General features: G+C 36.9%; 1 protein-coding gene across 1 annotated transcript; it reads left to right on the top strand.

The window, feature by feature from the left end:
• Positions 1-5,624: 5,624 nt before the first annotated feature.
• LOC121859453 (aminoacylase-1A-like) lies at positions 5,625-12,655 on the top strand. Its single transcript, XM_042356266.1, has 4 exons — positions 5,625-5,847; positions 6,688-6,875; positions 7,272-7,421; positions 11,593-12,655. Exons 1-4 carry the CDS (start codon positions 5,727-5,729, stop codon positions 11,674-11,676), a joined length of 543 nt encoding a protein of 180 aa, XP_042212200.1. The 5' UTR covers positions 5,625-5,726; the 3' UTR covers positions 11,677-12,655.
• The last annotated feature ends 408 nt before the right edge of the window (positions 12,656-13,063 follow it).

Here is a 13,063-nt window from a genome sequence, read left to right as displayed (position 1 = left end):
ATCAAGTGTATGTATTCATAGCATTAAGGATCACTCAGGGTAGGCATAAGATGAATGTTAAGTCCAGTTGAGCCAGACTAGGGTACTGTAAGACTAAGTGTGGAGCAGGGTTTGAAGGTCCTACTATTTACGTCTGTGAGCGTGTAGCGAACCTAACCCCAACAGATATCATATGAAAATACATGAGAACAATGATCGGGAAAAAGGGATAAATGTATCAGAACTATGTGAGGTGTTGACAGTGATCTAGAAACTATACTGGAAAGGAAATATCGTGTATGCGTCGGTATGAATTTAATACACCTCGTAGCCTCACGTGACATATACCCACGACAGGTACAGTGATCAGAGAATCTGAGGTCTGTGTTCAAATCGTGCGCTGTGTGAGAGGAGGACCCCTCATTACAGTTTTTAAGTGAAGTTGATACACCCCCGCCATGATCATTCGGCTTTTGTTTCAAGGCGCGTCATGTACCCGCCTCAGATGCCCGTTGATATTAAAATCCCAGGCATTTAACCAAGCACTAGCAAACCAAGACCTGACCTTAGTGTATAAGTTAGGATTAATATATGTGTTTATAAGAAATGAAGGACAATATACCGTAAAGTGTTCAGGGGAGAACCATAAGAAACAAAAATGTAAATTGAGGATTGGAAACTGTAGGCCTATGTGACGAGAAGCGGCGGGAAGCCGGCCTTAGTCTTTCCCGTTCTGCCGTCAACACAGGTCAGTGTCCTAGCGGGCTATATCCCGCCATACAATTAAGGTTGATAAATAACAGTGACTACAGTTTAAAGCTTTGCCGGATATATAAGTGTGATAGGGATGTGTTAAGGGATGGGATAACCGCCCGTCAGGCATTATTGCTTAGTCTTTCCCGTTCTGCCGTCAACACAGGTGCCACGTGGTTGGGGTATCTTGCCGCCCGGCCGCCATTGTCTCCTGGAGCGCCACACCAGGTGGGGAATTACTCCCCACTATACCAGTCCACTATGAACCGGTGGATTCCCAGCGCACCACTCCACTATGAACCGGTGGATTCCCAGCGCACCACTCCACATGAATAGTCACAACTAAGGAGACCGTGAGAAACTGCGGTCGTCACTTGGAGCGACCTATAATACCAGGCGTAGAAATAGTGCTGGTATGTCTCTAGGTCAAGCCCTCGTCCTTACCCACCGAGGGCGGTGTGCGAACGAGGGGCCCGTTGTGTAGACCTAAAAGTCACAAGGAGTCACATACTTGCAGGTATGGAGTGTAACAGGTGTGTTGCGATGGTGCTACTATGTATGATAACCGACGGTGCTACAAGCCACACCAGTGGCACAGTCTGATGTGTTAAGGGATATTGTAAGAAGGAACGACCGAGATACGGCGTTCACCGATTGTTGTGCAATAAGTGGGTGGATGACCCGCCAGTAATGTAGGAGTCTGGGGCCCAGTTGGGTAACCAAAATTCCGTTGTTCTTCTGAGGAAGGCCAGTTCATGTATGTTTTTTTTACCAGTGTGTTTTATAAGAAATAAATCAATGAAGACATGTTATGGTTTCACCCTTCTTTACCCTTATCGATCTGATCAATGGAAAACCTAACCCAATGCCTAGTTCACTCTGCCCGCTACCTAACGAGCTACATGCTGTCCAGAGGGGGTCTGGTGGCAGCGACCCTTAGAAATTAAGATTAGAGTTAAGTTATCCCCTTAGATTTAGTGACCCCAGATCTGGCAGTATAATATATATATATATATATATATATATATATATATATATATATATATATATATATATATATATATATATATATATATATATATATATATATATATATATATATATATATATATATATATATATTGGCATGTCAGTTTTATGCCATTACTTATATTACAGGTATGTACATATATCACAACATTAGTAAAGTTTAAGCTGAAACTGCTCTTAAATATTTTTTCCTTTTTTAATAAATATTTATTTAGGAACTAAGTTTTACAGGGTTAGTATGAAATAATAACATAGTACAGGTTGTACCTCTCTAGTCCGGCATTCTGTGGTCCGGAAACTCCTGTGGTCCGGAACGATTTTAGTTTGTCCAATAGGTAGATAGGCAGCTTCTTTTTTTTCTTTTTTCTTTTTTTCTGAATTATTATTATAATTATTATTATTACAGGAGTATTAAAGTTTTGCCCCTCAGGCCCCAATGTGGGTCAGTGACCTATGCCCAGGTGGGCTAATCCCCTTAAAAAAAAAAAAAACACAGCCGCGGGAAATTAAGGTTTGTTTACATCCGGCAGTTCGGCTGCTCTCTCCCTCTCTCTCTCTGTTTGTCTATACAGAGTACAACATTTAACCCTTCAATATATATGAGCAGTAAATAAGTGTTGCTTTCATATTCTTATGTAGAGTAATGACGATATGTTTTCACATGTGCGCACTTACATACGCGCAGTCTCACTTTTTTTTACCATTAATGGTTAGCTACTTATATTGTTCCATTTATTAACATTAAATAACATTACAGGTACTTCAAACAACCATATTAATTTTTTTACATTAATTTTACTACAGCTAAAATCAGGGTCTTATTTTCTTCAGTTTTATATGTAGAACCAATCAGTCACTGGTTTTGTAAGCTTTAACATAAACAATGCCGGCAGCCGTCTCGTCTCCTCTAATATTCCACGTATTATTAATAAATTGTATTGTTAATTTTGCACACACAAACATTAATTCAATAAAAACAAATTCAGAAACATTAATTAAAATATATATGAACAGTAAATAAATGTTGCTTTCATATTCGTATGTAAAATAATGACGATATTTTTTCACGTGTGCGCATGCGCAGTTACATACGCGATCTCTCTTTTTTCTTTACCATTATCGTTAGCTACTTCTATTGTTCCATTTATTAACATTAAATAACATTACTTAAAACGACCATATTAATTTTACTACAGCTACAGCCAAGGTCTTATTTTCTTCAGTTTTATATGTAGAACCAGTCAGTCACTGGTTTTGTAATCAACGAAAACAATGCTGTGTCATTTCCTCGTGTGTTTTAATATTCTACGTATTATTAATGAATTGTATTGCTCATTTTGCACACAAACATTAATTCAATAAAAAAGACATTCAGTAAAAAAACAATAATGAATCTTTTGTACATAAGGGAAATGACGCTATTTACACGATTATGCATGTCGTCTGCACATTGGCGGGCCGTTCAAACCCGTCGAAATTCAAGTTTCTGCCGTCAAAATTTTAATTTATTTATTTTTTGTGTGTTCCATTAAAATACGTTAAGAATTAAAAACTCGCGAAATTTGAGAAGCTACTATACGACATTTAACCCTTCAATATGTCTTCAAAGAGACCATGCTGCAGAGAAAGTGGTGCTAGTGCTTCCAAGCATAAGCACAAGTCACTATCTATCCAGGAAAAGGGTGAATTTCCATGGTCCGGCAATTTCCATGGTCCGGCACCGGTCAGGTCCCGAGGTTGCCGGACTAGAGAGGTACAACCTGTACCAGTCACACTACCTCCTTGCACACCACTTTATTCCTTGCCATTTTTGAAGGGATCTTTGCTGATACATTTGTTTCTGTTATAATGTAAACCCAGGGAGGGAGAATAAAAAAAATACAAGTGCTAGATTAAGAATAGAAAATTTGAACTCTTTGTAGTAAGTGCCATAGTCTTGTCAGGAATATTCCCTAAGGGAGGCTGAGAAGTAAACTATTAATACAGTAATAGTATATAAATTGAAGCAACATAACCTAAACTAACCGAGCCCTCAAACCTCCTGTCATAACATTGAGTTGGTCTTGCTTGGTATGGTTGGGTGATGTAGTTTGCTGATGTTAATGGTTCAGTCAGGGGGCGCTGGTGGTAGAGCGGTACCGCTCTTGCCTCACAAGCAAGATGTCACAGGTTCGATTCCCAGGCCGGCGGAAGTTGTTTGGACACTCTTCCTAGCCCCCTTGGTCTCTGTTCACCTAGCAGTAAGTAGGTACTGTACCTGTTGTAAATTGAAAAGTTGCAAATTCGTATTCAGGGAGTTGTTGGAGCTTCCAATAACTTAATGACATAAGCCATCGACTCTTCAGGCTTCTACGCCCTTGACTCTTCAGGCTTCTACGCCCTTGACTCTTCAGGCTTCTACGCCCTTGACTCTTCAGGCTTCTATGCCCTTGACTCTTCAGGCTTCTACGCCCGTAACTCATGAGACATAAAGGCAAGCATGAACTTAGCATGCTTCCCTGTTGGGCGCTGTAAATGCTTCTGCGCTTTACCTTGCACAGGATGTAGGGGGATGTCCAATAAAACAAAACAAAAAAATGGTTCAGTCCCACAGCTTTTCTGAATTTTTTTTTAAGATCAACACTTAGTACTGAAATCTGTTATCTTAATTTATCCTCTTCACTACTGATTGGCATTCTAGCTGCTTCCAGGTATGAACACTCAACTGAGTAATGTCCTCTGAGGTGTTTATAAACTTCTATTAAGTCACCCATTGCCCATTTATAGTATAAGCTAGGCAATTGCAAGGATTTTAATCTCTCTAGGTACCCGAGATGACCTTCCTTTCGACGTTTTCATTCAACTGACAATTTCTAGCATACCAGGTATCTCGGGGACCAGCCAGGGTGACAGTACTGTACAGTAATATTCCATTGAAAGCTCAGGATGCATTCCTAGAGAAGAGATTTCAGTGAATCAGCTTTCAGTGGGGTCATTATAATGTAGGTACTTAATATGGAGATACTGTCTTGGTAGTAAAAATAACTTCTTTTTTTTGCATATTTTCACTATTACTAATGAATATTTTTCATAGATTCTAAGTTTTCACTTGCAAACCAAAGGCTGTTGCATTTTTTATTCTTTTATCTGAGTTTTCATAAATCAAATCCTTTTAATTTGGGGTCTGCCTGTGCTGTACAGTACTTGTTCAGTTCAATTGTGTCTATACACCAAATTTCCTGCACCTTTTGTGATGGTATAGTGTTATCCACCTGTTATGTTTGTGTTGTCTGTGTGATGCCTTATGTTTTATAATCTGCATGAAGAATCTCTTTACTCTGAGGACCAACCTCTTATTTTACCTAAAGAATAACCACCCTAACACTATTTGGGGGATGAGGTTAGATTAGGTTAGGTTAGTATTAGGTAAGGTTACCATTAGGTTAGGATAAGATAGGTTAGGTTAGGGAGGTTAATCTTTAGGTGCAGTAAGTTGGGATGGAGATTCTTCAGGTGATTCAATTTCAGTGGATTGTATGATACATTATTTCACAAAAGTTTAATAGTGCATAAGATTGGTGGTCATACTGTTGGGGTCAAGATGTATGAACTAAGTAACTTGCAGTCGGTCTGTATTGAGGTTTACATACCACTTGGACAATTCTCAAATAGATGATTTTTTTTATATACCCAAACCCAGACTAATTACACCTAACCTAACTTAATCAAACCCAACACAGCCTAACCCAACCAAACCAAACTTAACCCCTTCAGATAATGTTAGGTTGTTTAATCTTCTGGTGAAATAAGCTGGGGAAGGTCAAATCTTCAGGTGATCTCTTTTTTCTTTTAATGAGGTACTATACAGTTTACCAATATAAGATTTACCTTAGTGAACTTAATAAAATCCTGATAACCATATTGTAGTTAATAACACAATTTTACCTCTTATACTTACAGAGGAGGAACTTGGTGGCACTGAAGGCATGGGGCAACTGGTCAAGATGGACGTATTCAAGAATATGAACATTGGTCTTGCTCTTGATGAAGGCTATGCCAACACTTCTGACAAAATGGAATTGTTCTATGGTCAAAGAACTCCCTTTCGTAAGTTCAGCAATAGTTTCTTCAAATTTTTATTTTGGCTTTATTTACATTGCAGTTATGTTTATGGTGACATGTAATATTTATTTTTGTTATATACAGGGGGTCCCCGGGTTACAAACAGGTCAAAAATGTACGTAAGTTGAAACACATATCCTTATATGCATCTAAAATCACTTAATTTAAGATAAAAGAAGAAATAGAATGACAAAATACAGTAAATGAAAGTAAAAAATAAGTCATCAGGTGAATAAAATACTATAAATTTAAAGTTTACCCTCGTTCGTATCGGTGGGCATTCCTAAGTCGGACGTTCGTAAGTTGGGGACCCCCTGTATACTGTCTTTTATTTATTTATCATTTTACCACTTACCAGCTTACTAGCCATCTGGGCAGTCAGTTTGTTACTTTGTCATGAACTTTATTGTTTAAGGGTAGTACCCAGAGAAAGCCTGTGATGTTTGGCAGGGGATCGAACCTGAGACTCTAGTGGTGAGAGGCAAGTGTACTACCGCTGTACCATGAATAGCTGTTAGTTTACTATCTAGATGGTAATGCACACTAGAATTAAACAACAAACCAGTGAAGCTAATCTACCCTATCGTGACTTAACCTAACTTAACCTGGTGTGTAAAAAAGAAATCACCATCCACCTAACCTACTAGTAAGTTGACAAGAGGCAAAATGGGTATACTATTGAGTATATTACCCTGCATCTCTTTTAATGCCCAAGAGATGACAGAAGGAGCTGTAATGCAGGAGTCTGACTGGACAATTATGACAGGTTGTGCACTATAGGAAAATTAGAGGTCTCTGTTTTTCTTTATTATTTTTTTCCCCAAGCAATATACATCAGAATCCAAGGGCAGCCAGGCCATGGATCACAGTTCATCCCCAACAACGCTGGGGAGAAGCTGCGGCTTGTCATCAACTCTGTCCTTGGCTACCGCAATGAACAAGAGCGGAAGTTGAGGGAGAATCCTGAACTACACCTTGGTGATGTGACTACTGTTAATCTGACTGTAGTAGAAGTGAGGATAATAATCTTACTGTAGTGGAGGTGAGGGATAATAATCTTAATGTAGTGGAGGTGAAGGATAATAATCTTACTGTAGTGGAGGTGAGGATAATAATCTTACTGTAGTGGAGGTGAGGATAATAATCTTACTGTAGTGGAGGTGAGGGATAATAATCTCACTTGCAGAATAACATTGCTTATTGTTGTCCATATGCCCATTGTAGCAGCCACCGAGCACTGTGTATGTATGTGTTCCGATCATTGTACCAAAAGGTACTCCCTGGTGGTCTGTCTCTTCTAGGTAACTTGAGAACCTCCTTGACAATCAAATTCTACTCCCATCTCTACTTTTCCCTTGATCAAAATATTCTAGGATCCAGTCATGAATATTTTTCATCTCTCTTTGCAGGGAGGAGTACAAACGAATGTCTTGCCTGCAGAAATAAAAGTTACAATTGATGCACGTGTTGCCCCATCAGATGTAGGTACTTTTGAGGCAAAGCTCCAAGGGTGGTTGAAGGCAGCTGGGGACGGTATCACTTATGAAGCACGGGAACTGGTCAGTGATTTCACTTTCATTTTATAAAATTTTATGCAATTCTAAAATTTTTGATACAGTAAAGCCTTGAATAACGATGGTAATGTGTCTTCCAATATTGTGGTGTAAGGTGAATCGTCGTATCGTGAATCATTAATTACCATTAAAATAAACCAATAATAATGAGATACGTTCCCTAGTGTGACCTTTTCATATATTTTGTGGATGTTTTTACCCTTTATTCCTCTAAAACAGTAAAATTTATGAAAAATAAAAACTATATTCTTAAATAATGTTTAGGAATGCACCTTGTACAATATGAATCAATAATAATATGTAGTTTAGGAATGCACCTTGTACAATATAAATCAATAATAATATGTAGTCACACAAGAGGAGACAGGATGCCATTGTTGTTGTCAGTGTTTACCCGGTACACCCATGACAATGGTTCTCCATCTGAAACTGAAGAATACAAAACCCTGGTTGTTGCTGTAGTAAAATTAATGTAAAAAAAAAATATGTATGGTTTAATTAATGTTATTTAATGAACAGTGCAAGTAACCACTGATGGTAAAGAAAAAAAAGTGAGACTTATAGTGTAAGGCCAACGTGTGTACTCGTGGAAACAAAGCGTCGTTTCTCTTATTACAAATATGTACAAAAGATTCATAATTATTTATTACTGAATGTCTATTTGATTGAAATAATGTTTATATATGTAAAATGAACAGTAATACAGGTTGACAACCCTTTATCGAAAATTCCGAAAACCAAAAAGCTCTGAAAACCGAAAGTTTTTTGTGGAGCATTTTTTTTTAAACAGGGATTAGCTTACCCAGGCATATATCACTGACCCACATCAGGGCCTGGGGGGGCGAAAATGTAATAGTAATACAGTGAACCCTCACTTTACGTGGTCAATTGAACCCACGTAGGCCCGCGTAAAGCGAGAAACGCGTAAAGTGAACAACATAACATATGGGATTAAATGAAATAGAGACCAGCTGACCCCCAAACTCCACTTTTTCCGACACAATACCTATGTTCTAGTAAAAATAACATCTTAATTTTATGATGGTACATTCACACAATTAATATTTAAGAGAAATAGAGAAATACAGTCGCCAAGTTAATGGACTCAACTCCCTCCCCCTCTGGCTCTTCCCTCTCTGAGAAATGTTTGGGGGAAAACCACTAGATTTTAAGGTATAGTAATAAATAATACCTCAAACTAAAGTTAGGATAATATAATTGACATTGCTGGATTCCTTGTAAGACCAGGAATATTTTGAATATAAATGTCATATATTTTGCACAAAAGATAACATATTTACTCAGAGTTAACAAAATACTTACATTAGATCTAAAATTTGTATGTCTAATGCAAAATCTATTATGTTTATATTCAAAATGATCATCAAATTGTAAGAATTCCAGCAATGTAAATTATATTCTGGCCGGGAAATTTGTATGAATTTTATGAGCTAAAACAAATATCTTCAGTTAATAAAAAAAAAAATATTCTTCACAACACTATCTGTCAATCAAAACACCCTACCTTGCCTTCCCCCTCTTCCAACCTCGCCAGATGGTCGGTCGGTCCCTCCCTCCCCCCTCCCCCCACCAACTCTCTCTACCAGAGAAATGTTTGGGAGAAACCTGAATATTTACCTTTTTAGTAATAAATAATACCTCAGACTAAAGTTAGGATAATATAATTATTCATAGTAAATACAAATTTTAATGAAAAATACACCAAAATAAAATAATAATAATAATAATAATAAAAATAATAACAATAATACTGCATTAATAAAATGATAATACAGTGAACCCTCGCTTTACGAGGTTTCACTTTACGCGTTTCTACATTTACGCGGTACCCTGCCAGAACCGGAATTCCCACATTACGCAGTGCATCTACTCATAAACGCGGGTGAAGTATAATTTTTTTATTTAGCTCATAAAATTCATACAAATTATCCGGCCAGAATATAATTTCATTGCTGGAATTCTTACAATTTGATGATCATTTTGAATATAAGCATCATAGATTTTGCATTAGACATACAAATTTTAGATCTAATGCAAGTATTTTGTTTACTCAGAGCAAATATGTTATCTTTTGTGCAAAATATATGACATTTATATTCAAAATACCGGGTCTTCCTGGTCTTACAAGGAATCCAGCAATGTCAATTATATTATCCTAACTTTAGTTTGAGGTATTATTTATTACTATACCTTAAAATCTAGTGGTTTCCCCCAAACATTTCTCAGAGGGGGAAGAGCCAACAGTGTGAGAAGAGGGGGAGGGAGTTGAGTCCATTATTTGAATGGACATTAACTTGGCGACTGTATTTCTCTATTTCTCTTAAGTATTAATTGTGTGCATGTACCATCATAAAATTAAGATGTTATTTTTACGAGAACATAGGTATTGTGTCGGAAAAAGTGGAGTTTGGGGGGTGAGCCGGTCTCTATTTCATTTAATCCCATATGTTATGTTGTTCGCTTTACGCGGGCCTCCGTGGGTTCAATTGACCGCCTAAAGTGAGGGTTCACTGTAATAATAATAATAATAATAATAATAATAAAGAAATACAAGAATGAAAAAAGATAAAAAGTGAGAAACACGGCCTAGACCTATGAATTATTGTTATTATTATAATTATTAAAATTATTATTATTATTATAATATTATCGCCTCCCAGGCCCCAATGTGGGTCATTGACTTGTGCCTGGGTGGGCTAATATTAAAAAAAAAAAAAAAAAAAACATTCTGAAAACCGAAAAATTCCGAAATGCCTCTGGCCCCAAGGATTTCGGATAAGAGATTGTCAACCTGTATTCATAAATAATAAGTAGAATATTAAAACACACAAGAGGAGACAAGAAGGCATTATTTTTGTAAGTGTTTACACCCATGACGATGGTTCTCCATATGAAGCTGAAGAAAATAAGACCCTGGTTGTAGTTGTAGTAAAAGAAATGTAAAAAAAAAAATATGCTTTAATTACAGTAATGTTATTTAATGTAAATGGCACAATACTGTAGAAGTAACCACTGATGGTCAAGAAAAGTGAGACATTGCACAAGGCCAACATATATATACGTCTGCACATGTGAAAACATAGTGTTATTTCTGTACATAATCTGAAAGCTACACATTACTGTTCATATATATTTTAATTAATGCTTATGAGTGTAAAACAAAAGTTCTACTCGCCAATCATTAAACAATGCTTGGGCTTTTGTTTGAATAATTACAGTGCTCAGTGGAGTATGCTTCTGATTTTTTACTTCAATCCATATACTTAAAGGTCTCTCCTTTTCTTCCATAATCCCACTCCTGCTTTGGCAAACTTTATTTCCACTTAACGGAATTGTAGACTGAGCAGTTTCTTTAATTTTTTCTTCATTCTTACGGATAGTTTTTACTGTTGATTCTTCCATCCCCAAAGTATGTGCGTGAGATATCCACAGACCTCTCACCTCGTGTAGAATAGGGGCACAAAAATGCCGTAAGATACCCGAGAAAGTTTCTCTCCTGTTCCTGTTCAGGTACGTGATAATAAAATGCCTGCTAAGCTGCGACTGTTTATGTTAGTGATGCTGGCGTCACCACTCACCAGCCCGGTAGCATCCGTGCTCTAGGTGTGGTTTTTTTTATAATGCATATCAGGATTTAGTTTTTATTTATTATGAAAATGTAATTTAATCTTATTTTATATTCAATTTTATCGTAAATACGAATAAAATAACGGTGTAAATTGAATTGGGTCCTAAATTCACCAGGGTTTTAAATATGAATCGTTGTTAGTAGAATCATCGTAATTTGAGGCTTTGCTGTATAGTAGTTTGTTTATAAAGAAGAATATGTATTGAATAACTATTTTTATTAGATTCATCGTGTATAGAGACAATGCAGGTATACAATGCACATAGACAATGCAGTTATAAAAAAATATACAGTACCTGTATATATAGTGTAGATATAAAAATAATGGTTATAAAATTTGGAAAGAAAATTAGCATTATTCAGAACTTGTTTGACTCCTAGCCTAACCCCTTACCGGTATGTACAATGTCACTTCTGAGCCAAATAAAATAATAAAAGTGATGTCCCCTATAGTGAAGGGATTGAGGATTTATTTCGTTATTACCATTATTTTTGTTTCCTTTTCAGTGCGTGTTGAAGGAACAGACGTGTGTGGATGACGGCAAAAACCCCTGGTGGGACGCCTTCTCTGCTGCTTGCAAAAAAGAGTGATTATTTACACTTCACTTCAGATTTTTATTTTTAATTTATCATTTCCATCAGTTGTCAGCTTACTAGCCAGTTGGGCGATGGGTTGATTCTCTGTTACGACCTTCATTGTCCAGTGTTAGTCCAGGTGTCATGGAGGTCAGGAGAATCATGGTGGCAGGAATCTGAGAAATATATTTCAATGGATACTGAATCCTAAATCTGATCATACAACAACTTGTTCCACACATCACATAGGACATGTCAGGCATATGGTTTCTGCCATATCGGATTGCTGTTAAACTTGGCTTCAATACAGGAAATAGCTATAAATGACATATTGAGGACAGTCATAATTATTTTTTAGAACTGAACCTGAACTTTAGGAAATATTGCCTTGTCATTGTATTTTAAGAACATAAATTCTTTCTGATCAAAGTGATGATTTAACACCCAAATGCATTGGTGGAGATTTGCTGTGAATGAAGGGGGGAAAATGATTTCTGAGACTTGTAGAAATGCATCTCTGAACATAATCACAACAATATACATGTTTTCCATAATTAGAAAAGCATAATGCTTTTTACAGAATTAGTTTCATCGTTTCTTACCTTATAATCTGAAGTCTTCCGGGCAGTGAAGTAAATCCACAAGTTTACACTATGATGTGTCTCCTAAAACTGACCTATGACACCAACATTATTGTCTCAACCCTTGTGACTGGAAGCAGGTTGACCTCGACATCACTAGCTGTCACATCTCAATGGAGAATACAGAAGTATTTATGATGACCAGAGTTAACTAGTGTTGCTAACATACATTGTCAAATGATTAGTGGAGGAATACAACATAAATTCTGGAATGCAGAGCGTTTTGAATGCAGTGTGCAAAAAATTTCTTATCTCCTGGGATCAAGTATGGGATGTGTACACTATGCCAAGATAAGTTATTTCTTTAGCTAGGAATGAACATTTGCTCTTGTTGAGCCTGACATTGTGTGCCAACAATCTTTCGAATACTGTGGCTAGGGTTTTGACATGATTTTGGATGTCACTGTCAACAATAAGGACATCATCCTGAAAACATAACACATTGGGAAGACCCACAAGAATTTTGTCCATGATGCACTGAAATAACTTTGGTGCACTTTTAACACCATAAGGCAACCTTTTGAACTTATACAATCCTTTATGAGTGTTGATGGTAAGGTACTGTTGACTTTCAGCATCAACAGAGACCTGAGCATATGCTTGGGACAAGTCTAACTTAGTGAAAATGGTTCCACCTGTTAGTGCAGCAAACAAATCTTGAGATGTGGGTAAGGAATATTGCTCATCCTCAGCAGCTTGTTTAATGGTAACTTTATAATCACCACATAGTCTAACAGATTTATCAGCTTTAGGTACAATTA

The sequence above is a fragment of the Homarus americanus genome, unplaced genomic scaffold, assembly GCF_018991925.1.
Source record: "Homarus americanus isolate GMGI-L3 unplaced genomic scaffold, GMGI_Hamer_2.0 scaffold7626, whole genome shotgun sequence".
Taxonomy (NCBI): domain Eukaryota; kingdom Metazoa; phylum Arthropoda; class Malacostraca; order Decapoda; family Nephropidae; genus Homarus; species Homarus americanus.
This window is presented reverse-complemented; position numbering and strand designations above follow the sequence as displayed.